At 40.8% G+C, this 25,549-nt stretch overlaps 1 protein-coding gene across 1 annotated transcript in view; it reads right to left on the bottom strand.

Moving 5' to 3' along the window:
• Positions 1–13,673, bottom strand: part of Tbca (tubulin folding cofactor A) — a 52,170-nt gene extending 38,497 nt beyond the window's left edge. Inside the window, exon 1 of the mRNA XM_055598419.1 lies at positions 13,577–13,673. Within this exon, the coding sequence (XP_055454394.1) occupies positions 13,577–13,629 (53 nt within the window). The 5' untranslated portion in view covers positions 13,630–13,673. The remainder of the gene's footprint in view (positions 1–13,576) is intronic.
• Positions 13,674–25,549: the final 11,876 nt, after the last annotated feature.

The raw sequence follows: 25,549 nt of genomic DNA, 5'->3' as shown, positions 1-25,549 counted from the left end.
ACATTATTTATCATGTACTTATACAGTTAGCTTCTTCAAGATAAAACTGTTTTTAAAATTAAGCTAGCTCACTGGCTGTGGTAGTACATGCCTTTAGTCCCAGCGCTGGGGGGACAGAGGCAGGTGGATCTCTGTGAATTCAGGGCCAGCAAGGGCTCTGTTACACAGAGAAACCCTGTCTAGAAAAACTAAACCAAAAGGGGGGGGGGGGGGAATCAAGCTAACTCTTTGTCTTAATTTTTTTTAATTAATTTGTTTGGTATGTGTATACATCTATGCATATCCATAGCAATACAAATGGAATTCTGTTCTCTCCTTCCACCACGTGGGTTCCAGGACAGAACTTAGGTTGTCAATCCTGACAAGTCCCTTTACCTGCTGAGGCATTTTGGCGGGTCCAACACAACTTTATTTGTAACATATTTGGAGTTATTATGAAAACATGAAACATCTATTAAAATGCACAAAAATTCTGGATATTCGCCCTCTGTCAGATATAGGGCTGGTAAAGATCCTTTCCCAATCTGTAGGCTGTCGTTTTGTTCTGAAGAGAGTGTCATTTGCAGTTTCATGAGGTCCCATTTATTGATTGTTGCTCTTAGAGCCTGTGCTGTTCATATTCTGTTCAGGAAGTTGTCTCCTGTGCCAATGAGTTCAAGGCTCTTCTCCACTTTTTCTAACAGGTTTAGTGTGTCTGGCTTTATATTGAGGTCTTTGATCCAATTGGACTTTAGTTTTGTGCAGGGTGATAAGTATGGATCTATTTGCATTTTTCTACATGTAGACATCCAGTTAGACCAGCACCATTTGTTGAAGATGCTGTCTTTTTTCCCACTGTATGGTTTTGGCATCTTTGTCAAAAATCAGGTGTCCATAAGTATGTGGGTTTATTTCTGGGTCTTCTATTCGATTCCATTGATCTGTGGTTCATTTACACAATGGACTACTACTCAGCAATTAAAAACAAGGAAATCATGAAATTTGCAGGCAAATGGTGGGAACTAGAAAAGATCATCCTGAGTGAGGTATCCCAGAAGCAGAAAGACACACATGGTATATACTCACTTATAAGTGGATATTAGACATATTATATAGGGTAATCATACTAAAATCCCTACACCTAAAGAAGCTAAGCAAGAAGGAGGATCCTGGATAAGATGCTCAATCCTCATTCAGAAAGGCAAATGGTATGGACATCGGAAGAGGGAGAAAACAGGGAACAGGACAGGAGCCTGCCACAGAGGGACTATGAAAGACTCTCTACCCAGCAGGGTATCAAAGCAGAGGCTAAGACTCATAACAAAACTTTGGGCAGAGGGCAGGGAATCTTATAAAAGAAGGGGGAGACAGAAAGACCTGGAGGGAAAAGGAGCTCCACAAGGAGAGCAACAGAACAAAAAATAAAAATTAAAAAATTAAAAAAAAAATCTGGGCACGGGGGTCTTTTCTGAGACTCATACTCAACCAAGGACCATTCATGGAGATAACCTAGAACCCCTGCACAGACGTAGCCCACGGCAGCTCAGTGTCCAACAGAGTGCCCTAGTAATGAGAACAAGGACTGTCTCTGACATTAACTCAGTAGCTGGCTCTTTGATCACCTCCACCTATGGTGGGGACCAGCCTTACCAGGCCACAGAGAAAGACAATGCAGCCAGTCCTGATGAGACATGATAGACTAGGGTCAGATGGAAAGGGAGGAGGATCTCCCCTATCAGTGTAGTTGGGGAGAGACATGGGAGAAGAAGAGGTAGGAAGGGTGGAATTTGGAAGGGAGGAGGGAGGGGGCTATAGCTGGGATACAAAGTAAATAAACTGTAATTAATTTAAAAAATGCACAAAAATAATGTACACAAATAAAAATTCAAGATAGTATTCTAGTTTATAGAGAACACACATTAAAGGTCACTTAAAGTATTTTTAAGAAAGTTACATTTTTAAAACTCCTCATATACATATTCGTGGGCCATAATTTTCAAGTATTTGATTCATTTCTGGAAAAAAATCAATTACTTAAAATTTCATATATATCTGGAAATATTTTTTAAAACCCTATGGTCTTAGTATAGTAATTTAAAAAATGGAATCTAAGAACCATTACTTTCACTACATGTAGCATTCTCTCTGAGAGAAAAGTAGACCTGCCTTTATTGTTCATGTAACTTCTACACAAAACCGATAGCAAGCAAAATGCATGCAAAGCAAAACTAGTTCCAATGACACGAACACAGGTACCAGTCTTCCAAGTATTCTGGAAGATACACAAAACATAAGAACCAGACAGGGCAAGGGGCTCTCACAGTTCACTGATGTACCAAAGGCTTAAGAAATGCATATGAAAGTGCTAGTCATTCTCTAAAAGGCTAATGCCTATTAACAGCTTAAAACAGGCCACAGTAGGGGGTTAATGTGTTGTTGTCTGAATCACTTTCATCAGTTTAAGTACCTATTAGTCCTTATTAGCAATGTGTAGCAAGGTGCTATTGGTCTTTTAAAGTTTTGTCTGCTGCTTCTTATTCTATTTGGCCAGAGAGATACTTTGACAACCATGTTTGAAACATGAACTCAGGAAGTTTAGGTCTGTATATTTGTTAGAATTTAGATTTCTGCATTTTACATTGTACTTCAAACTTGTTCTCTCTTTTCAGGATTATATTCAGAAGTAAGGTAACTTATATTACTCAGTATAGCTCAATGTCTAATTCGTTTTTACAATTTTTGTTGTTACCTTTTTTTTTTTTTTAATGAGTTCTCAATGTTTCTTAGGCTGCTTTTGAACTCCTGGGCTCAGATGTCTTTTTAGGGCTCATATTCCAGAAATTGAGATTACGGGCCACCACTATGCCTAGCTTATTCTGTAATGTTTAATAAAATCGAAGTACTCTCCAAGTTTTCCTCAAAAAGAAAAAATAAAATGAATCGTCTAGTAAGTAAAGCATTGCACATGCAAATTCTCCCAAATACAATCACTAGTGTTTAATGGCTTATTTATTTTCACATATAGGAAACGATCTGTGGATAGAATTCATTGCTTAAAGGCTGAAGGTCAGGGCTAGGCACACAGTTCATAACTGCTTATTGTCTGGCATGCGTATACCCCTGCACTGGATCCCCCCATCACAAAAACACAAACAGGAAAACAACTTAGGGCGGAAGTCTTTAAGACCTAAATGTTGAGTAAAATCTAAGACTCAAAAGCAGAATGTCCCCAACTATGCTCTGTTTATAATTAGCTGGGTAATCCCAAGCAAAGTCATTATCCACCTTTTTAGCAGAGACCCCAGGAATAAGGGGATATGTAAGACCCTGGTTCCTCCGCTTTTCTCTTGTAAAATTATTCTGAAATAAAGTTAATTTAAAGAATTGAGCTTAACTGCAGACCTAAATTATTCTTATTCTTTTTTCAGCCATGTAGAAGGTACTTCTCAAAAAAACAAACAAAAAACTGAACATACTTGGGCATTTTATACTGTTTCATTGTTTCATTCTTTATAGACCACAAGGCCATTAAACTGCATGTTAACAAAATTCTATATTAAGTCATCAGAAGAATTACAAAGTGCTATACTCTTCCAATGGCAATTTATCAATGCCTCCCATTGAACCAGAAATGCAGTTGTATGAATTTATTCTATACATATACTTTACTCCATGCATACAAGAACATTCATTGTAAAACCTTCCAATAGCAAAATACTGAAAATAATATACTTATTATTTAAATAAAAATAAAAATAAATAAAAAAATACTTAAAAAAATACTTTTTGTCTGGTTGGTTAGTTGGCCTTTTGTTTTTTTGTTGTTGTTTTTGTTTGTTTGTATGTGTATGTTTGTTTGTTTTGGTTTTTCGAGTCAGAGTTTCTCTGTGTAGCCTTAGCTATCCTGGACTCACTTTGTAGACCAGGCTGGCCTCAAACTCACAGAGATCTGCCTGCCTCTGTCTCTGAGTGCTGGGATTACAAGCATGTGTCACAACACCCAGCTAATAATATACTTTTTAAAGTCCATTAAAATTTTTAAAATGAGGTATGCCCACAAAGAGTCTCTGGCAGCCACAGAAAGGAATGAGGCTGCTCTTTATGCTCTAAATGCAGAGGAATAAAGCAACATACAAATAGTGCCAACATCGGTATAAGCACTTCTGCATGTTCAGACTAACTTATAACCCCCGTCCCCAAAACACACACAAAGAGGCAGGAAGAGGAGAAACAATGACTGATTCTGGCTCTGGGAGGGAATATGGACGCCCAGCGTGTGTGTGGTGGTGGGTCCTATCTCAGTGAATGTCTATTTACAACTTGAGGACTTGAGCCAGATATTTTAAGAATATTAAATTAAAGAGAGAGAGAAAAAAGACTCAGACACTAATTCTGTTTGCAGGAACTGTACCTCTCAAAAGGCTCAGAGGAAGGATGAAGAACCCTGATTTAAACATTATACAATATCTACATGTATTGAAACAGTACCTGGTACACAATTAGTATGAACACTTTTCATGTTTATCATTTAAAACTTTAAAGTAACAACCTATGATAATAGTGATATGTTTAAATAAGTAAGATTTTTTAATTAATTTTTATTTTTTATGTTAATTAGTTTATTCACTTTGTATCCCAGCTGTAGCCCCCTCCCTCAGCCCCTCCTAATCCCACCCTCCCTCAACTCCTCCAATACCCCTCTAATAAGTAAGATTTTGAATGCTCCCCAAACAAATGATGTTTGAGGTGATAAGACACAAAAGTTAACATGAGCCGCTGCTTATTATATATGCAACTGTGCTCCACAATAGGTATGTATATTATGTGACAAAAATAATTGTGCTTGTGTCCATGCATGTGTATGTGTATGTGCATGTGTGTGGAGGTCAGACACTGATGTTAGGTGTCTTTTTCTATAGCTCTCAGCCATATCTTTTGAGACAGCACCTCTCACGGACTCTGCAGCTCAGTGTTTTCAGTGCTATGGTTGGCCAGCAAGCCTCAGGGCTTCTCCTGCCCCACCCCCACACACACTGGGGTTACAGGTATGTGTAGCCTCTGATGCTGGAATCTGAGCAGGTCCTCGGGTTTGCACAGAACAAACCTTATAAAAGAATGGTCTCTCTAACCTCTCATTTTCTTTAAGCCTGGAAGAGTGGATCTATTCAGAGGGGGAAGTTATTAATAGGCAGGTAAACACAAACATAAACACAGACACAAACCTCATTGAACCAGAGTTGGAGACAGTGGAGGCAGTGTTCTAATTAACTACATAAAACTACAAAAACATTTTCTTAAAAAATTTTAAATTTTTCTATATTAGTACTTATAACATTAAAACTATGTTTAAATTTGCTAGTTTTTAAAATAAATCCCTGATATGTTTTATATCATGCCATCTTGAAGAACACATTGAAGATTGTTACAAAAACTGTTTCTCCATAATTTCTCCATTTCTACGTATCCTACTTTTAGTTATAAAGTAAACAGTTCCAGACTGTTAGCTGAAACCCTGTCACATGACCTTTTTTCTAGTTTCTACCACTGGCAAATAACCAAGCTGGCAAATAACACACCTATTTTACAAAAGCCATTAAACACTATCTCTCTGACTCCTGAAAAGATAAGTACTGCTCAGTCTTAAAATATTCTTCATATATTTTAACATAATACAGAGTCCTTTGAATTTAACATTAGGTATCAAAATTATACTACTGTATTAAGTTTAAATGCACTTCAGAGGATTTACAGGCTTCAAAGGTTTTAGAGTAAAATACAGTATAGTTACTTCAGAAAATAACTTTTCACTAAAAGTATACCAGTATTGTTTACAGACTGAGAACATTTACTGTTACACTAATGTCTCCTTGCTTCATTAGCTTTCCAAGGTTCGTAATGGGCCAGGTTAGAACATGGACATGTATGTACATATGTACACATGCACATACACTGAAAGAGCCATGGAGGAGGAGCTATAAATAATATAATCTAGCATTAAAACTCTAGGAATAGAGCAAGATGGTACAGCAAGTAAATGTGCTTGCCAAGTAAGCTTGGAGACCTGAGTTGGATTCCTTGAACCCTCGTAAAGTGGAAGCAAAGACATGACTTCATAAAGTTGTCCTGACCTCCACATGTGCTCCCCTCTCCCAACATGCATAAATACATAATGCACATACACAATAATATATTAAGAATTAGAATAAATATAAGAATGTCTTCTAACAACTGTAAATCACAAATAGACACTGGGAATTAACTCACTCAACTAATTTCCACCACAATAAACCTAAGTACGTAAAAGAATACAATTGGCTTTGCCTCAGGGTGTTAATGGTATGATACAAGGTGTTTGCTCTATTAAAAAAAAGAAGGGTTTTGCTGGGATTTGGAAACAGAATTATCATCTCAGCAATTAACAGAGAGACACCATCACAGTCCCAGAAACTACCTAATTCAAGCCTCACATTCTTTCCCTCTTCATGGTCAGTCAGATATTGGCCAAGTAACTAAGAACCAATATCTTATTAAAATAAAAAAAGAAAGAAAGAAAGAAAGAAAGAAAGAAAGAAAGAAAGAAAGGAAGGAAGGAAGGAAGGAAGGAAGGAAGGAAGGAAGGAAGGAAGGAAGGAAGGACAAAAACAAAACACAAGTTCTAGGTTCTGTCCTGGCATCCAAAGCTCTTCAATGTTCACGTGCCCTCAGAAAAACAGCAGCGCTGCTGCGATGGCTTGTCTGTCCTTTCAGAACTGCTGCTGAAACAATCAACAGTGCCAGCTTTAAGAAGTGGGGCCTTCAGAAGTTGGTCAGGTCACGGCGGGCCCTCTCTTGTGGATCTTATAGAGCGGTGTCGCAGAGGCTGGGCCCTCCTTGCACTTTTGTACTCAAGGTGCCACTTGGGGTCAAAAAGGACCCCGAGGCCTCTAAACTCACAAAATATATTTCTATTATTTGTACATTGCCTAGTCTCAGATTTTTTTTTGTTACAGCAGCACATACCAGACTGATGTTAATGACAGCAGTTAACATATACTGAACATTTGCTGCCTATCAGTCATTTGAGCTAAGTGATTCAGTTACCTTACTTAATTTTCTTCATAACAACATGAAAAAGAAACTACTGTCAATTCCATTTTTCAGCTAGGAAAAATGGGGCTTTCAAAGGCTAAGTAACTTTGCTAGGGTCATAGACGTGGTATGTGGTGAGAGGAATCTGGGGTTCTATCTGCTTAACTCCCACGGCAGAAATAACTAGAGCAGTTACTGTGCAGTAATAGCACTACTATTTCAGTGGCTTTCAATTACTGATTAGATCAAAAGCAAAAGCACTGCAGAGGACGCATCATTCATTCATTCACTGCAAAAAAACTTTCACTGAGTCCTAACACCATACCAGATGTTTCAAAGATAGTAAGACATTCTGAGAAGCTGCTAAGTTCGTTCTGTGGAATCAGCCAGATCCACCAAACTATCAAATTTCTCTAGGTACATAACAGTATTGTCAGAAATGACAAACTAAGCTGGGCATGATTCCAGCACTGAGGGAGAAAGAGGCAAGCAGATCTCTGAGAGTTCTAGGCCAGTCTGGTATACAAAGCAAGTCTAGGACAGCCAGCTACATAGAGAAACTCTGTTTCAGAAAACCATAAGCCAAAACAAACAAACAATAAATGATAAATTAGAACAGAAAGGTCGTACATTTAAGCAACTATATTCTATTTTCTAGTCTATGTTCTAGAACTGTAGATGGCCTCTATTAGCATAATTTTGCAACATTACGGTCTCAACATTTCTACCAAATAACATGTACAATGAAAACAATATATGTGTGTGTGTGTCCATATATGCATGTACCCTGTGCGCAGATACAAATGGAGGAGGGGGCTGAGGAAGCAAGAGAGAAAGTAAATGATCCTTCACTTCCCAACCCAATTTGCAGAACATAGCCTTTGTTGGGAAAATCATGGTCATGAGTGGCCTTGGCTTTTCCCTTTCCAGCTTGAAGAGCCATATGGTTGAGGTTGCATAGCTCCTGCTTGCCAAGTAGTTGGCAGAAGGAGCTAAGGAGCTGAGCACCTGTATTCCACTTAAACACTGCCTTTGACTATGACTTTGGAGAACTGATCACAAAATTTCCAAAAGAGGCTAAAGTTCAAAGATAAATTTTAAAGTAAGACACTGTCCATTCTGGTTGACTTTAACTCAAACCAAAGAGATGTGGAACAAAAGAACAAAAGAAAAAGAGAAAGTTGGCGAAGCTTACTGCAATCATTTACAAAGCTGTCTTTAATCATTCCCATACAGTTCCTATCATACTTCCATCCAGCATTACTTTAAACACAAGAACTGTACCAGAAGCCAAAGCTTAGGAAGTAAGCTTTCTATCTACCTATGCCACTTTTTATGCCACTATAATATACACTAAACTAAATATTTTACTTATATTTTCTTTTCAGTTCCTGCTATGTAATATAGAATATGTGTATGTATATAAATAGCACACTCTTGTACCAAAAATGTAGGTCTACACAAACTCAGGAAGATGCACAATTTGGGATCAGCCTTTTATTAAAAAATAAAAATAAAAAAAATTAATATAATGTCCCCACAGGTTCCAGATGTAAAATTCTATAATCAAGGCTGGTAGATTTGTAATTATGGTGTGTCAGCTACATTTAAACAAGAGTGTTAAAAGATTGTTAAAGTTAAAGCAACACAATTGCAGTGTGAATTGTCCTAGTCTCATTCTAATCTATTGGTGTCACTTTCATTTAATCAGAGGAAAACTACAGGGCAATGTCAGTGAGATCTCTAATACCTTAACATTCTTTGTTCACACTGGATTTTAAGCTATTATCAATCTAAAATGGTTATAAAAAGATATATTTAAGAAGGTATTTTTGATCAATTAGTTCACCCACCAGTGGTTTATCAGCTTTTACTAAAAGTTGGCTTTAACGTTGTAAGTCACCTTTTAAATTAAATGAATTAAGACATTTTTCCCTCTAGAACGTCTTGAATTTACCATGTGTCTAGTAACAAACTTATTTTATAAACACAATCCTACTTGGAAATGTACAGTAGACAAAAGTCACTTAGCTAAAACACTACATCTGGACACAGAGTCAAGAAAACAAGTCCAAAGTTTTCTCTACTTTAAATATTTTCTGAACAATACAGAAAAAAGCTACTTTGGCAAGGATTTGTATTAATATCACACATTTTACATTAAGTAAGCCCAATGTATGCTGGGTGATAGTAAAAGGAGTGCCACCAACAAGCTCCAAATACATTACAACATACACAAAACGGAGCTAGGCACACGAAAAGATGGCCACTCATCTTACTTTACCTGGGGTGTCTCCAGTTTTAACAAAGAACGTTCCATATCCTTGGAAACTCCAATCCAAAAATGTAGGACAGTCGATGACACCTATATATCAATGGACAGACACCAGATAGGTGATAGTAATTTCACAGATCTGCACTGAGATAAAAAATTGGGAATATTATTTGGTCATTCCCTGTGAGGGTGGCCATATTAGCTGTGACACATCACAGATACCTATAAAGCTAGTAATCTGGAAAAAAAAAAAAAAAGAAGAAGAAGTCTAAATCTTTTAAAGAGCTGGCCAGACTAACAACTCTACATACTAGACACTCAGGAAGAGGGAAACTCAATTAGAAACTGCCTCCATCAGATTGACCTGTGGGCACTTTCTTGATTCACAACTGATACAAGAACAAGCAGTCCAAGGCAGTGCCACCTCTGGAGAGGTGGTTGTGGGCTGTTTATGAGAGCAGACTGAACAGGCCATAGAAAGCAAGGCAGTAAGCAGCGCTCCTCCATGTCTCTGCTTTAGTTCCTGCCTCGCTTCCCTCAGTGATGGACTGTTACCTGAAAGATGAAATAAACCCTATCCTACCCAAGTTGCTGTTGGTGCTCATCACAGCAGCACTAACTAATCACAGTAACTGTAACTTTCAGAGTAACACATAGTAACTAACACACACACACCAAACCTTCCAACAATGCCCACTATTGTCCAAGCACCACTTAACTTAAATGCTTGGGACCAAACACATTTCAAACCAGTTTTTCAGATTTTGGAATGTTTGTATAAACCTTACCAAGTGAACATCGTAACTCTAAAAATTAGAGGCTCTGTCATATCAGCACTCAAAAAGTTTTGTATTTCCACACATTTTGAATTTCAGATTTTCCACTTAGGGATGGTCAGTCACATGTCAGCAAAGTTGATCACTCTGAGAAATGTCATGTGATTTAGTGCACATGTCTATTTTCACAGCCTGAATTAACCCTAAAAAGGAAGAAAGTCTTTGTGAGGGAGAGGGTATACTTGAGGATCCCTCTCTATCAGAGGCTCAGTACCAGCTCAGCCTCACTGATGTCCAACATTCTCCGAAAGTGGACTTTTCCCTGTTCCTAGTGATCTAGTCTCTCCTCTGACTTGCTAATGTACAAGGTAACTTTTCTCTGGGTGGGGGCACTGTGAAGCTCTTGCTTATTTTCCACCTGTGGTAGTCTGAAGGAGAACGGCCTCTGTAGGCGCACATATGTGAATGTGTGGTTCTTAATAGACAAAGCTGTTTTGGGACTTGTGCGAGCGAGGTGTGTCAGGTTTCAAAAGCCCACACCAGATCCAGTTTCTGGTGTCCTCTGCCTCCAACCTGACAGTAAGATTTAAGCTCTCAGCTACTGCCCTAGAGCCACGCCTGTCTACCGCCATGCTCCCACCCTGATAGTCAAGGACACGCCATCTGAAACTGTAAACAAAGCCCCAATTAAATGCTTTCTTTTCTAAATCGCCTTGGCCATGGTGTCTATTCACAGCAACAGAACAGTGACTAAGACAACAGCTAAGGTACTACTCCTGAAACTCACTTTTACTTCTGTTTAAAATACAGGCTGGGTTATCATGAGCAGATGACCATCTTGATACCAACCACCATCTATTTAACTGTTTCCATACTCTCTTAACTCTCAACCTCTCCATCCAGGTTCCTTCCTAATTCCACAGCTGGGGACTTCTGAATCACAAGCATTGTAGCAGATTAACTTCAAAGATTACCCTATCCAAAATGAATTCTAGGACAAAAACCTTGAATATAAATTCTAGTGGTTCTCAACTTTGAGAGGAAAAAACTAAATGATGGTGACTTTAAACCACATCTTGCAGATAAAGCTGTGACTTCTGAAGAGAAATGAATGACTAGAAAAAGAGTTGAGAATAGAAGCTGGTCTTGAAACTAATCTTTGAAAAAAACAAATGCCCAGGACAGGATGGCTCAGCAGATAGAGGCGCTTGTTCCTGGTCCCACAAGGTAGAGAGAAAGCAGACTCCTGAAAATTGCCCTCTGACCTTCACACCTGTGCTATGACACAAACACCACTCCCACACACAACGAACATAAATAAATGCAATTTTAAAAAGGACAACAAACCCCATGAGCAGAATCCCTTTCCTAAAACCAAGTGCATTCTTGAATCATGAAACTAAACGTCTTTGAAATTATATTTGGAGAAGGGAAAAACAGCATACCTTTAAGCTTTTTTATTATAAAAATGTAAACATACACAGAAGGCCCACGGTCATTCTTCCCCAACATTAATATCTGCCTCATTTATGCTCCCCTTTGGGTGAGATAAAGTGTAGAATTCTCCCTCAGTATATTAACACAGAAAATAGAATCACAGTAAAATTAAGTTTTCAGGAAAAATAAAGAAGTAATAATATTTATGGATGTGGACACTATACAGCAAGATAAAATATGAGCAATCAACAGGTGATAAATTTTAACATTAAAACTATATGTCCTGTTTTACAGTACGTAAGAAAAACTGCTACACCTAAATGTCAACAGAAGAGCCATGAAAGAAGTGCATGATATACATTTTCATCAAAGCAAATTTCATATAAGCAAACTGAGATTATGGTAAATTATGAAAGTGTCACAAAAATTATTAATTTACTGAAATATAAATACCAAAGTTCAACTTCGATAATGCCCTATTAGTCTGCAAACAGAATTCCATCTACTTTCAGGCAGTTTATGTGGGCATCAAAGAATGTGTGAAAGTCTCACAAGTTAATTCTTAATTGCTTAAATGACAATTGTCTAGCATATTTATTGTAAAGCTACAGCTACTTGAAGTAAATGAATTTATAGAATAGTATATAGACCATGAGGGTGATAAGTAGCAAGGCCGTATTATTAATGGGAAAACATTACAAACCTTTTCTCATAACACCTACTTTAAAGCATACTCTTACACATCCTGGTTCTTTTCTACCAAATAGACAATATGCTAAGGCAAATGACACAACCAAAGATAAGTCTGGCAAAAGAGAACAGAACTGTGGGCCGAGGGCTGGTGTGGATTATTTGTATTTTGCGTTACATATCTCATACTCCTCTCCTGTTACCGCAACTTGCAATGTTCTGCCACAGCGTCCCAGCTGTCATCAGAACCCTTGCTTCATTTGCTTGCTCTGCTATATCACTGACAGGGTATCACTAACACCAGCCACAGCTGTATCAAACGGCACAGCAGCACTTCTTTCAGTAACTGAGTGTTGGGAGAATTTGGACTCTCTCTTCCAAATTCAGCAAAAGAGGCAGAGTTCGAGAATACATAAAATCAATGGCAGAATCAAGATTTGAAGTCAGCCACAATTCAGGGCCAACTATGCCTTTCCCTACCACTCATACCATCTCCTAGCTGCCTTTGTAATAAAAGCTTCCAAGTACGGTGTGAAGTACTAAAACTCAGGGGCAGCATCTCAACAAGTAATTCTTCACGGGTTGTTCTTTCTCTGGTGGGAATGTCAACAAACGGCAGAGCTACAACAGGAAAAAGCTATTCCCACTGCAGAACGGCCTGCTTCGTAAAAAGGCTGTTTATCTTTTCCCTTGGAATGCTTCACAGTCTGATCATCTTGGGTCTTGAACAAAACTACTTCTAATGAGCTCTAAAGTATGTAGGGAATCAAAGCATATCACAAGACTGGACAACTCATGGGAGGCAGCATCCCACGGCCCTGGGACGAGCTTGGGGAAGAAGTTTGCAGAGGTGCTCAAGTTCACGCCCCACTTCCCAAAGTATGGGAGTCGGCCATGACAGAGGACAGGTCTCCGCCACCGCCTCTTCTGGGTGGGCGCTCTCGCCGTCCCTTAAACTTGAGCGCCGTCCAGCCCACCTGCGGCTAGGCCAGGGTGGACTCCGCCTCCCTAAGGCGAGGTTCGGCCAGCCGCCGCCTGGCGTGCACAGGCCTCCAGCCGCAGGCCGCCCTCCTCCTCCCGACCCGCGGGCGCCGAGGAACAGCTCCGAGCCCCGCACGGACGGAGGCCCGGACGGCGCCGAGATCGCCCGGGGTCCCGCACGGACGGCGGTCGGGACAGCGCCGAGGGAGGCCCCCCGCCAGCGCCAGCCCGGGCGTGATCTCGGGCCCTCGCGCCCCGCCCGCCGAGGCCTGGAAACCGCGCCCGCCTCGGGCCTGTGCTCTGCCCGGCCTCCCAGGCGGTGAGGAGAGAAGAGCAGGCGCAGGCCGCGGTGTCGCGGGCCGTTCCTTACCGCTTCACCACGCCGGTCTTGATCTTGATCTGCCTCACGCGGGGATCCGCCATGGTCCCTAGAGCGCCGCCGGAAGGAGGGGCCGGACGCGCGCTGCGCAGGCGCAGAAGGCGCGGTGGGGGGCGTGGGGCCGAGGATGCGCGCATGCGCAGCCGGCGAGCCCTGCCCCGCCTCGCCTCCCTGCCCCAGCCTGGAATCGCTGACCCCAGGCTGTTCAGACCCAGTTCCCAAGGCTGATAGGGTCTCCTACCAACTGATTCTCCCGACCCTCCTTGTGTTTGAATAGCCCACTTGATTTGTACACAAGTTGCACTTTTTTTTTTTTTCAGTCTCCACAGCTGAGTGGAGAAACTTTTTGTTCCTGAGAAATTGGGCAGGATTATCTGCTTAATGGACAGTGTGACCTAGAAACTGTATCAAGGATAATTTTGGTTTTCATTGTCTGTTGTCAAATGGAGAAAGCTATCTGTGTTTGAACAAGTAAAATACCATCATGCAGGCAGTCAAAATAAATCTTTATCCTTTACTTTAAAAAAAAAAAAAGTTTGCAGTGTTCCGTTTGTAAAATGCCATGTGCTGTTTGTGGAAAGAGGATTCTGAGAATAAGGAGGTTCCTCTTATCCTACATTTTAGCAAGTGTGTTTCAAGTGAGCAGCAAGACTCACCCGGAGACATGCTGGCTCCCTAACTCTGTGACTAGGAGAAGGCAGTACAGCAAACAGCTAAGTGCATTAAAAACATTGCGCTTACTTGGCTAAGAGGGTGGTAGCCCTTGCCTCCAAGCCTGATGGTCTGAGTTCAATCTGCAGGACTCAAAATGGGGGGCTGAAAATACCCAACATCTGTGAGTTGCCCTTTGACCTGCCCAAGTACACTATGGGCATGCAAACACGCACAGAGACACTCCTGTTTCTTGTTTTGTTTTTTAAGTTGGACCTTGAGACCAGCTGGCTAAACATTTGGAACAAAAGTTACTATTGTTTGACCTATGGTGTAAAAAATGCCTACATTTTGGCAATAAAATGGCAGATTCCCAGCCACAAAGAGAACACACCGGAAATTCCCTCACCCACGAACTCCAGTGGGACTTTTCTGGTCATTTCTGCTGGGTGTGGTAAGTACCTGGTTTGATGGTGTTATCTATTTGCTACCTGTTATTTGTTCATCTATTTTTCTGGCTGCATACTTAATGAACTCAGTCACTTGAAAGCAAAAGTATGGTCACTGTAGATCATTTTTGTATGGCACACCAAATAATCACTACCAGTAGTGTATCTTAAATATTTAACAGTTTTTTAAAAATGTGTGTGGTACACAAAGGAGTGGGTGGTCAAGCAACATTTCTTACCTATGGAGTTCTACCTGTTAGTGAATACAGGACCCTGGCGCTTAACCTCCCTCTCCAGGAAATAGCCCCCGTAGGAAATAGTGCCCATTTTACATGAAGAGTGAGTGGCCTGGAGCCTCCAGCACAGTGCCCAGACACAGCAGACACGGAACAACTTTTGACTCCACTGTATTTTCCAAGATATGATTTGCATAAAATGAGGCAATGTGCTCTAGAGTCTCTTCCTGTTGAAGCATCCCACCCCACCCCCTAAGGAACTGAGACACAGCCTCCCTTGTTTCCTTATTTCTTGGCTCTGTCCTTCACTTGACTGTCTTTACCTTTCCTGACACTTAATCCACTCTAGTCTTCATGGCTGGCTCTGGACCACCATTCAGTCTTAATACAGAACCCTGGCTGCAAACGGGGTATCAAAAACAAGCTCCCATGGAAAGTCTTCCGGTGCTGGCCCCTGCCCGCGCAGTCCTCCGGGAATACATTGGTAATGTGTATTATGTGTTTATTTGTTTGGAAACAATTTGGTTTCAGTTCTTTACAAGGGCTGTGCTCACCCCTTTAGCTGAGGTGTATACATCTTTAGAGGCAAGAATCTTGTCTTTCATAAGCCTTCCTCCTAAACCTCCACCTGTGTGATATACACAGCAGGTGCTAATTCAATTCAATAAATACACTTCTCTAGCTGGCTGGCACACTGAACTACAATCCCAAGTGACACAGCAGAGCTGTGAAATACAGAGAAGGGGACAAACACAAAGTAGCAGAGTCACCAAGGCAAAATGCTGTGAAGTTAATAGAAACTGCAAACTGTCACCAAAAATGGTGCACCAAGGCCTTTTGCTACTGCTCAGGTCCTTTTAGACACCACAGATAAAATCATTTGACTCATCACATTTTCCTTTTTGCCCAGATTCTCAGACGTTCCAAGCTCAGTTTTGTGCTAATCTGTAGGAATTTCTTTTGCACACACACCTACTCTTTCTCCCCAACCCCCAACTTTGGAACTGTCTTTGCCCCTTATCTCTTTGTTTTGTCTTTGCTTTAACTGTAACTAACGAATATATGTAATTAATTCAGCAGCCGAAAAACCGCCACTGCTGCTGCTGCTGCTGCTTCTGCACATATTTAGGGCCGAGCCCTCCAGGACAGTTTGCATTGATCTATCAGTGTAATCTACATTGCATTTGTGAGGTTGGAACTTAACAATATGGAGTGTATCGTCACTTCATATTAGTAAGTAACGAATTAAATAAACTTGTCTCAATTGGGCTCATAGTCCTATGAAGGTATGTATTTGGAAGCCAGACCAACCTGGACCAAGTCCCAGCTCCTCTTTTCAGTAACTGTAACACTGAACAAGCTACTCAACCTCTCTTTAGCCCAACATCTTTATCTGTAAAATGTAGAAGATGATAATAATGCCAAACTCATAAGGCTTTCATAGAGCTTAGCTGAGTGCTGGTGTTTATCAGGTCCATATAAAATGCTAGTTGAATCTGGGAAAAAGGTCCTAAATTAGGATGTGTGCACACAGTAGGATATGAACATAGAGATGTGGGTCTTATCGATGTCGGTAAGATGAGCCTGAGCTTTTGTTTGATCATTTCTTATGACAAAGACCATGTTGCACTTTCACCAACAGTAGCCATAGCTAGTACACACTAGGTACACACTAGGCACTGCAATGTTTTAGGCCTTCCTCCTTCCTGCTTCGCTTCTGTCTTCCTTTCTTTCTGAAAAGGTATCTTGTCCAGCCTGCCTTTTGCCTCAGCCTCCTGAGGATATGAGCTTATAGGCAAGTGCCATCATGCCTAGCAATATGCATTTCTTCCATAAATAAGTAAGCTGCTTTGAAAAGCTTTTTGGTTTCCATTTAACCACATGTCACGGAGACTGCTCATTCCAGCAAGATGATGACAACGAGAACCTGAAATACCCTTGCCCTCCCTCCCCACATGCACTCATCTCCCTCCCTGCCTTGCTCTGACAGAGGGCTACAGGACAGCTCAGTGGACAGCGGTGCTGTATGGGCATGAAGTCCTGAGCTCACATCCTCAGAACCATGTAGAAACCAAGGCTGGCAGTGTGTACTTGTAACTCCAGGTCTGGGATGGGAGTGACAGTACAGATCGGGGGATCCCCAGGACTCACTGGCCAGCCAGCCAGGCCAACACGCCAAGCTCTAGGTTTTGTGAGAGACCCCATCTCCAAAAAATGTGGAAAGCATGGAGGAGGATGCCCAGAGTTAACCTTTGACCTCTGTGTGAACATGCACAGGAGGGCACACCCACATACACTTACAGATATGTGTACGCATACACCATGCAGACAGACAGACCGATGGACACAGGTGGGGGAAACTCGTGAAAGAGGCTGAAATTATCCGTAAAGCTTGTGAATTTTGTGTTGAGATGTCAGAGAGCTTCTAATGCTGCAGAGACATTCCGCAGCCAACCCGACATGGTGCCTCACATGGCTTGTCCACTCAGCTCTGGTGGTGCTGACCTTTGACCACAGAGCTAAAACAGCAGGAGGCTGGCCAACAAGGATTCCTGCCTCTGGTGTTTAAGCTCATGTGTAGCCCTCACCCGTAAATATGGGCAGGCTGACTCCGTTCTAACTAATAGTGTATGGCAGAAGTGAGGGAACGTTACCTTTACAATGAGGTTTTTTAAATGGTTCTAATTTTGGGTACATGTCCTCTTTTTTTTTCCTGAGGAATTCGTGGAGGGAGTCCACCTGAAGCTCCCGGCCATGGCTCTGTTGGAGTTGATTCAAAATGATTGCAAAACTAATGTTAACTGTTTCTTGCAACCCTCATGCCCTGCTAGTTTTCATTAGGCCAAAGTACATAATCCTGTCTTCAGCGTAGGCCTAGGAGCAGAGATCTGGCTATCCACTTTTGGCTTTCCAGTTCAACTCTGACTCTAACACTCAACATCCTACGTGCCCAGATAAAAGCATACCCCCCAGATGCTTTCCAGGACTGGCCGTGTTCTGCCCACTGCTGATACAAGGCACTGTGGACATAGATTCTAAAGGCTGAGAAGATGGGTGTGGTGCATAGTTCCTGCCACACAGCGGGGCTCCACAGGTTATCATGAGTAACCATTATTATCAGTCACAATGTTATTACTAGTCAGCATATAGACTGTGATTGTGAGCCAGGTCACCTTTCAGTGTGACCGTATCTGTGTTTTGGAAATCTTCCTCACCCCTATCAAACTTAGGTAACTGTCTCCTCAAGTGCCTCCTCTCTCTGAAACACGTTGTTGTTGAGGCTTTGGTTTCCATTGTAGCCTAGTAGTCAAGATGTCTTGGTTCTCATCACTCACCTCCTCCTCTTTGAATCTGGACTTCATGTAACACTCTCTTTCTTGCCCAATCCCTGCCGTCTGCATTTGCTTCCCACTTGCCTTGAACACTTCTATCTTCCAGTGTAGCCTACCCAGGTCTCCTTTATTCTAACAACCTCATTTCTTCTCTCTAAGCCAGCAGTTCTCAACTTGTGGGTCACGACCCCTTCGGGGGGTTGAACGACCCTTTCACAGGGGTCACCTAAGATCATTGGACAACACAGATATTTACATAAGGATTCATAACAGTAACAACATTACACTCAAGGAATACCAACAAAAAAAAATTTTTTTTGGTCCAGGGCCACCACAACATGAGAAACTGTACTGAAGGGTCAAAGCATGAAGAAGGTTGAGAACTATTGTTCTAAGTTTTATGGGCCAATAAACTGATCCAACTATGCTGAAATTGTCATGAATATTGTGCCTGGTCCACATATTGCTAAAAATCAGCAATTTCTCTTGTTTAAGAAATAAGGGACTTGAGACCCCAAATGGAGGTTCTTGATTTTCTGCCCTTCCAGGCTCAGGAAGCAGTTGTTTCCATGGTCAAGGTGCAAAACTGATCCTGCTAATCACCTCTTTGAAAGTAAGATTTTTACTAAAAGCTACAAAACGCGTAAAGAAATGTGCACAAATAAGGATATGACTTAATGCATTTTTGGAAGTAAAACTGTAACCTACATCCAGACCAAGAAAGACCACAGCATAGGCAGCGGCCGCAGAGCCACCCCACCTGAGAAACCACCGTTCTTACCTCGTCACCACAGACTAGTTTCCCTGTTTTTAAACTTTATGGAAATTCAGTCTCTCAGTTACTGTTTTATTGCTGTGAAGAAACACCATGATCAAGGCAACTTATAAAAGGAAGCATCTAATTGGGGGCTTGTATACAGTCTGAGTAAGTCCATTTCCAGCATGGGAAGCATGGCAGCAGGCAAGCAAGAAAGTGCTGGAGTGGTAGCTAAGACCTTGCAACCTGACCCACGGGCAACAGGCAGAGAGAGTATGAGACCGGCCTAGTAGTGTGTCACCCCACAGTGACAGGCTCTTTCAACAAGCCAACACCTCTCAATCCTTCCTAAAATGGTCCACCAACTGAGACCCAAATATTCAAATATATGAGCCTCTGGGGCCATTGTCACAAAAACCACCTCCACATGCAGTCATGCGGGATGCAGCCTTTGCATCGTGCCTTCTGCACCCCGCATCACGTGAGATATGTCTTAGTGCTTATGTTGGTCTCTGCTCTTTTTCTGTTGCTGTACAGAATTACACTACAGGGTATATCATGACTCAGCCTGGTGCTGGGCATTTGAGTGCTTCTAGCTTCAGATTATTATGCACAGTGCTCTCATAAACATGATTGTAGACACTGTGATGGCGCGCTGAAGGAATTTTTATCTGGACGCTTAGGAGAAGAGTATGTGGGTCCTAGACAGACTGTGCCATATATGCCTGCTTGAGTAGACCCTTCCAAATAGTTCTCCAGGATATAGTCATTTTGTGCCTCTTACCAGCATGGAAAGAGAGTTCTACTTGCTCTATGGTCCCACCAACACTTGCTATTGTCTTTTATCTTCATCAGTTTGTTCTGGTGGTCTTTTATTATGGTTTTAAGTTACACTTTCTGGATGGTAGACTAAGATAAACTTGTCTTTATCTATATCCTAACCATCTCAATATCTGCTTTTGAAAGTTATTTGTATTGTTTGTTCATTTTTCTATTTTCCATTTCTCGTTATAGGCCAGAGTTTCTTACATATTATAGTCCTTTGTTAGATATACAATTTATAATTTATTTAAAAAACATACAGAACTACCAATAGATGATAGGGATATAAAAAAGGTCAAAGAATGTTCCTGGAAGGACTGCTTAAAACAACTGGAAGCAAGAAATAAATCAGCTCTGTGACTTGCATTTTTATTCCATGATTGTGTGTTTGATGAAGAAGATTTCAATTTAGATTTTAGTAGTCAATTTTCCCATTTATGGTCAGTGCTTCTTGCTTCCTATTTATAAACTTTTCTTAGGGGCATGAGTCTTAAATACGTTATTCTATGCTTTAGTCTAAGTTCAGATAGAAATAAATACTTTATTTATTTATTTATTTATTTATTTATTTATTTATTTATTTATTAAATACTAGCATTTAATAGTATTAATGCTATTACTTTCCCCTATCCTATGCCTTTTGCTCTTTGTTCTTCTCATGTATGTGGTCTGTGTGTATATGAACATGTTTACATGTATGTGGGTACATGGGAGTGTAACATAATTGTGGTGGTTTCAGGTAAACATCAGGAGTTGTCTTTAGTTCATGTGGCAAGGTCTCTCAGTTGAAGCCAGAGCTCTCTGATTCAGGTAGCTGCATCCTGCCAGCATTTATGTGGGGTCTGAGATCCGGACTCCTCCAGTGGTCATGGGAACGCGCTAGCTCCTGAGCCATCTTCCAGCCTTGCTTCGTTTCTCAGTTGTTAATTCTGTCTGTAGCAGGCATTCATACCTGCCTCACCCAACGTCTGTTACCAGTAGTCTCCCTCCTTACCCACTACCACTGTGCACCCTACGCTCACCAGCTTCCCCTGCAGCTGGCTAGACACACAATTCCAGGTGGTCAGAGCTATTTAGTGGGCTGTTGGAAATACTTCGGGTTTCTTGATAAAAGGGAGGAACTGCCTCTTCCCTACCCTTTTCCTATAACAATAAATGGAATAACTGAAGCTTAGAACACTCATGAAAGACATCTCTAAAATGCCAATCTGCTATCATTGCATTGCTGAAGCAAAACTGAAGCCAGCACTCTCTAGTCACTCTACTTGAGGAAAACAGATCCTCACATGCTTCAGTGCTACTTAGGTCATTTTTATCACTTGAACACGGAAGGATTTTCTAATTGCTACAGATGCTACGAATGCACCATGGCCTTGTAGCTTTCCTCTGTAAAGACGCCTATGAAAACCAAAATATCTTCAGCTTTGGCTGTTGTGATGTGCTGTTGTGTTCTCACTGTGCAAATATACTAAACATGCCATTAAAGTGGCCATAGGCCACAGGGTGCAAACATTGGGGGGTGCACATTTTAGACAATAGAAATCATACACATGCATGGAGAGAACATAACCTTTCTGACAGTGACTTACAGACGATCCTGTTTACAGATGAACAGACATCTGATATAACAATTCATTGTTCTGACACATATTGTAATTGTGGCGTGCAGGTTTTAATACATCATGTTACATTTAGCTCAGCCCATGGTCTAATACCATTTAACATAAATTTTGCCAAAGGGAACGACAGTACATGACACTGACTTTTAAAAGACACACACAATATTTTCAGATCACCTGCTTTTTATCCATGAGTGCCCAATTCAGAAATCAAGCTGGCAGACAAAAGTGGAGTGAATGTGTAGCCTCAGGGCAGCATATTTATCTTGAATCATTTTGTGCATTTCTACCTGTAGTCAATGATTCCATTCCATTTTTATGTTGAAATGCATGAGCAACATCAATGAACCTTTTTTTGTCAGCTAAAGTAAGATTTTTATTCAGAGTCAATCAGTAGAGACCTGAAAAGTATTTCAGATTGCATGCTATGGATAAAATCTTTTACATGTTTATCATGAGCCATCTATTTGAAACTGTCACCAAATGTTTATGATTGTTTTATTTTTGTTCTATCTAGGACTTTTAAAAATAAGACATTTGTTAGTAGTGAAATATTGCCAGTTCTCATGACGTATCCTTCTTTTTGGGTTAATAAAAAAATTAAACAAAAAGGGGGTAAAGATTTTGGGGCAACACATTTATAAACTACTGAAAACTACTTTAGGAGATGGAGAAGAGCCCAGCAGTTAAGAGCGTGTGCTTGCCTTGCACACTCACTCCCTTGCACTTGGTTCTCAGCACACATGCCAGATGACTTGCAACTACAGAGGATCCAAAATCCTTCATGGGCACCCACACACCACACACCCATGCCCACACTCACCTCACCCACCCCCACACATACATACGCTTAAAAATCAAATAAATCTTTACAAAGGAGTAAGCTAAATACTGGATCACAAAGATTCAGTGGAACATATTTACAATTTTTGATATTCACTCATTGATGAAACTGTTTCTGAACAGTTTATTGTGCATGAGGGCAAACTGCTGACATCCCAGAGAATTCTTTTTGGGTAAGAAATCTAAAGTAATTGAAAAAAAATAAGCTGCCATCTGCGAAATTCTGCCATCATTCTGAAGAATAGCTTGCATGGGAAAAGAAAGTTCCTTGAAAAAAATTTTTCTCTAATATTTTAATGTAAATATAGTGCTTCTTTAATTGAGGATAGAGATTTAATTTTAACTTCCACAACTTCCAATTCCAGCATTACTACCCTAATATTTAATGTCTAAATGGTTATTATCATTGTTACTGTAATTAATTCTCTTCTCTTATTACCATAGTCTCTGCACAGGTATGTGTGGGTGTGAGAACCATTTAATCACATAACTAAAAATGTTAGAAGTCCTTATGCTTCCAAATACTCTGGATACTTTAGAACAGGCAAAACTTGGCCAATTCTTCTGGATTCTTAATCACATAAGAAATGAGAGCCAGTCATGGTGAGCAGAGCTCTTATTCCAGCGGAAGCAGAGGCAGGAGAATCAGGAGCTCAAGGTCACCTATGACTATAAAGAGTATTCAAGGATAGCTGGGGCCATCCTGGGCTACCTGAAACATTGTATCACATGCACCATCCCCATAGAGATAGATAGATGATAGATAGATAGATAGATAGATAGATAGATAGATAGATAGATAGATAGATGATAAATAGAAAGATGATAGAGAGATGATAGGTAGATAGATTGGTAGATGGCTAGATAAATAAATATATACATAAATAAATAAAATCAGAGTAATAAAATTCACGAGAGCTCTTGGTTGCACCAAGAGCACCAAGTACCAACAACTAATGACTGTAGTTTTCAGTTTCCACTCACTCACTTTGGGGCTGGGATTTTGCCGCTCATGCAGACAGTCCTGGGATGATTAGGAGCAGAGATTTGGGGTCCTGTATGTACGGTTCAGATCTCAGTTGAGGCAGTTTCCAACTAATGAACCTTGAGCCCTGAGCCTTGTCTTCAGACTCTGAGACCCAGTGCCCTTATTTGTAGAGCGGAGGTGAAGCGACTGCCGCTTGCACCCACCACTGTTGTGACCAGCATGGAAAGAGACACACACAGAGGACTTCGTGTAATACTGGCCTATCACAGCTGCCCAGTAAGTGAGAGCCATTACAAAGCACACCTAAGAACTGATGCTGTGAGGAAGTAAGATTTTTGCTGGAAAACTAAGGATTCTAATGCAAACTGATTCTTGTTAATATTTAAGGGTTATAACTTGAAATGTGAATAGTATTTAATTGATTTTCTCTGACAACTGGGAAAGAAAAGAAATCTTCACATCAAATTTATTATTGGAAACTTGTAATATCAAAAGATTCTCCAGGTGAATCTGTAAAATATTACATGAAACTCATGTGGTTAAGCTCAGCAAAGGTAAATATATAACTTTGGAAATTATTATTAACTTGTCATTTTCAGCTGAAAGATTTTGCTATGAAGTAATACTGTAAAAAAAAAAAAAGTCTCTTGCTAGCTCAGGATGGTCTAGGACGCCCTATGTAGTCCAGGCTGCTATCACACTTGTGATTTTTCTGTCTTCTGTAGAGTGGGATTTCAGGTGTGTATTCATCATAACAGGTATCCAATACCTGAGAGCTTTTACTTCAAATGTGGTAGCATTTATGTAGGTGAACTTTTAGCATGAGGGGCTTGCTTGCATTTAAAAGTATGTATGACAATATTTAAAACAGTGCCTGTTGAGGCAGACTGTATATTTCTTTCTCTCTTTTTTTCCTTTTAGAAGTCATTAAATGTCTCTATAAAGACTTTTTATTTAACATAGTATTTTAATTTATTCTTTGAGAATTCCATACATACATACAATGCTTTCCTTTTATCATATCCACATTTTGATACCCACCTCAGTTCCCCCCAGACCCTCCAACTTTATGAACTTCTCTTTCTCCTCCTCCTCCCCCTCTTCTCCTCTTATGCCTTTTCAATAACCCTCTGAGTCCAAGTAATTCTGATCAAGGACTGTACATGGGTTTAAGGCCAGCCACTAAAGCAAGTTCAACCTACCAGGGGCCACAGTCCTCAAAAACCTGACTCCCCCACCCTCAAGCAGCTCTCAACAGATGATAGTTTCTAAGCCGGAGGGGGGTGGGAGGCCTCACATACCTCTCCTGCTCCCATGCTGGAATGTTAAGTAGCTTGGTCTTGTGCAGGCAGCCATGGCTACTGTGAAATTCATGTCTGGAAGACACGGTTTTGCTCTGCCTCCTCTTCTGCAGTAGTCTCTGGACCCTCATGGAGGTGAGGGGACATACCAATGTCCCATTTATGGGCAGTAGTGTTCTGACACATATTTTGTACACTTTGAACAGTTGTGATTCTCTGTGTTAACACTGTCTACTGCAAAAAGAAGCTTCACTAAGAGGGACTGAGAGCTGCAAAAGTCTGTGGAAATAGAAGTAGATGGCAAGTTGATGCCACTTCAATACAATTGTTCATTCAGCAAAATAATAATAGAAGGCTCTGTAGGCTTAGAATTTTCAATAAACATACTTTATTTAGGGTGCTTAAATGCTTCTACCTCCCTTCCAACCCACTGAGCAGAGGTAGGGGAGAAAGAAAGTTATTAGGAAAAGGGAGTTGTAGATCATTTTAGAAGTAGTTCCTTGAGCTGAGTCCACTCTTCATTGTTCAGATACCAGCAGTCCAGTCCAACTGCCGACACCAAACAGCAACATGAATCAGCACAATTCAGCATGTCTGGACAAATCGGTGTAAGCCGCAAGACTCAGCTGGATTGCCCTGAGAAGTTCTCTGGAACATTTCTCTCTGCGAAGTGAAGTGTCAAAGAACGAAGACCAGTACAGTAATGTCTATCTGAGAAGCGTTGTCCCGCTGTCGGTGTGCTACTGTGTATCTCCTGTCCTCAAGGTCTACCCACAGCTGTTTTCAGCTGGCCAAAGTCACACTCCTAGCACAAGACACTTGGCAGCAAAAAAAAAAAAAATCACATGACACAACTGATTCTTCAAAGAAACCAGAAACCTTCACTTCAAGGTTCATTTCTGTGGCCTATGGATTTCTCAGCCATGGATCGTTGGCCAGTTTTAGCTGACTGTACCAGACAGGAGT

The sequence above is a fragment of the Psammomys obesus genome, unplaced genomic scaffold, assembly GCF_907164565.1.
Source record: "Psammomys obesus unplaced genomic scaffold, mPsaObe1.curated_primary_1811, whole genome shotgun sequence".
In the NCBI taxonomy this organism is placed as follows: domain Eukaryota; kingdom Metazoa; phylum Chordata; class Mammalia; order Rodentia; family Muridae; genus Psammomys; species Psammomys obesus.
The sequence above is the reverse complement of the archived record's forward strand: the minus strand, read 5'-3'. Positions and strand labels throughout refer to the sequence as shown.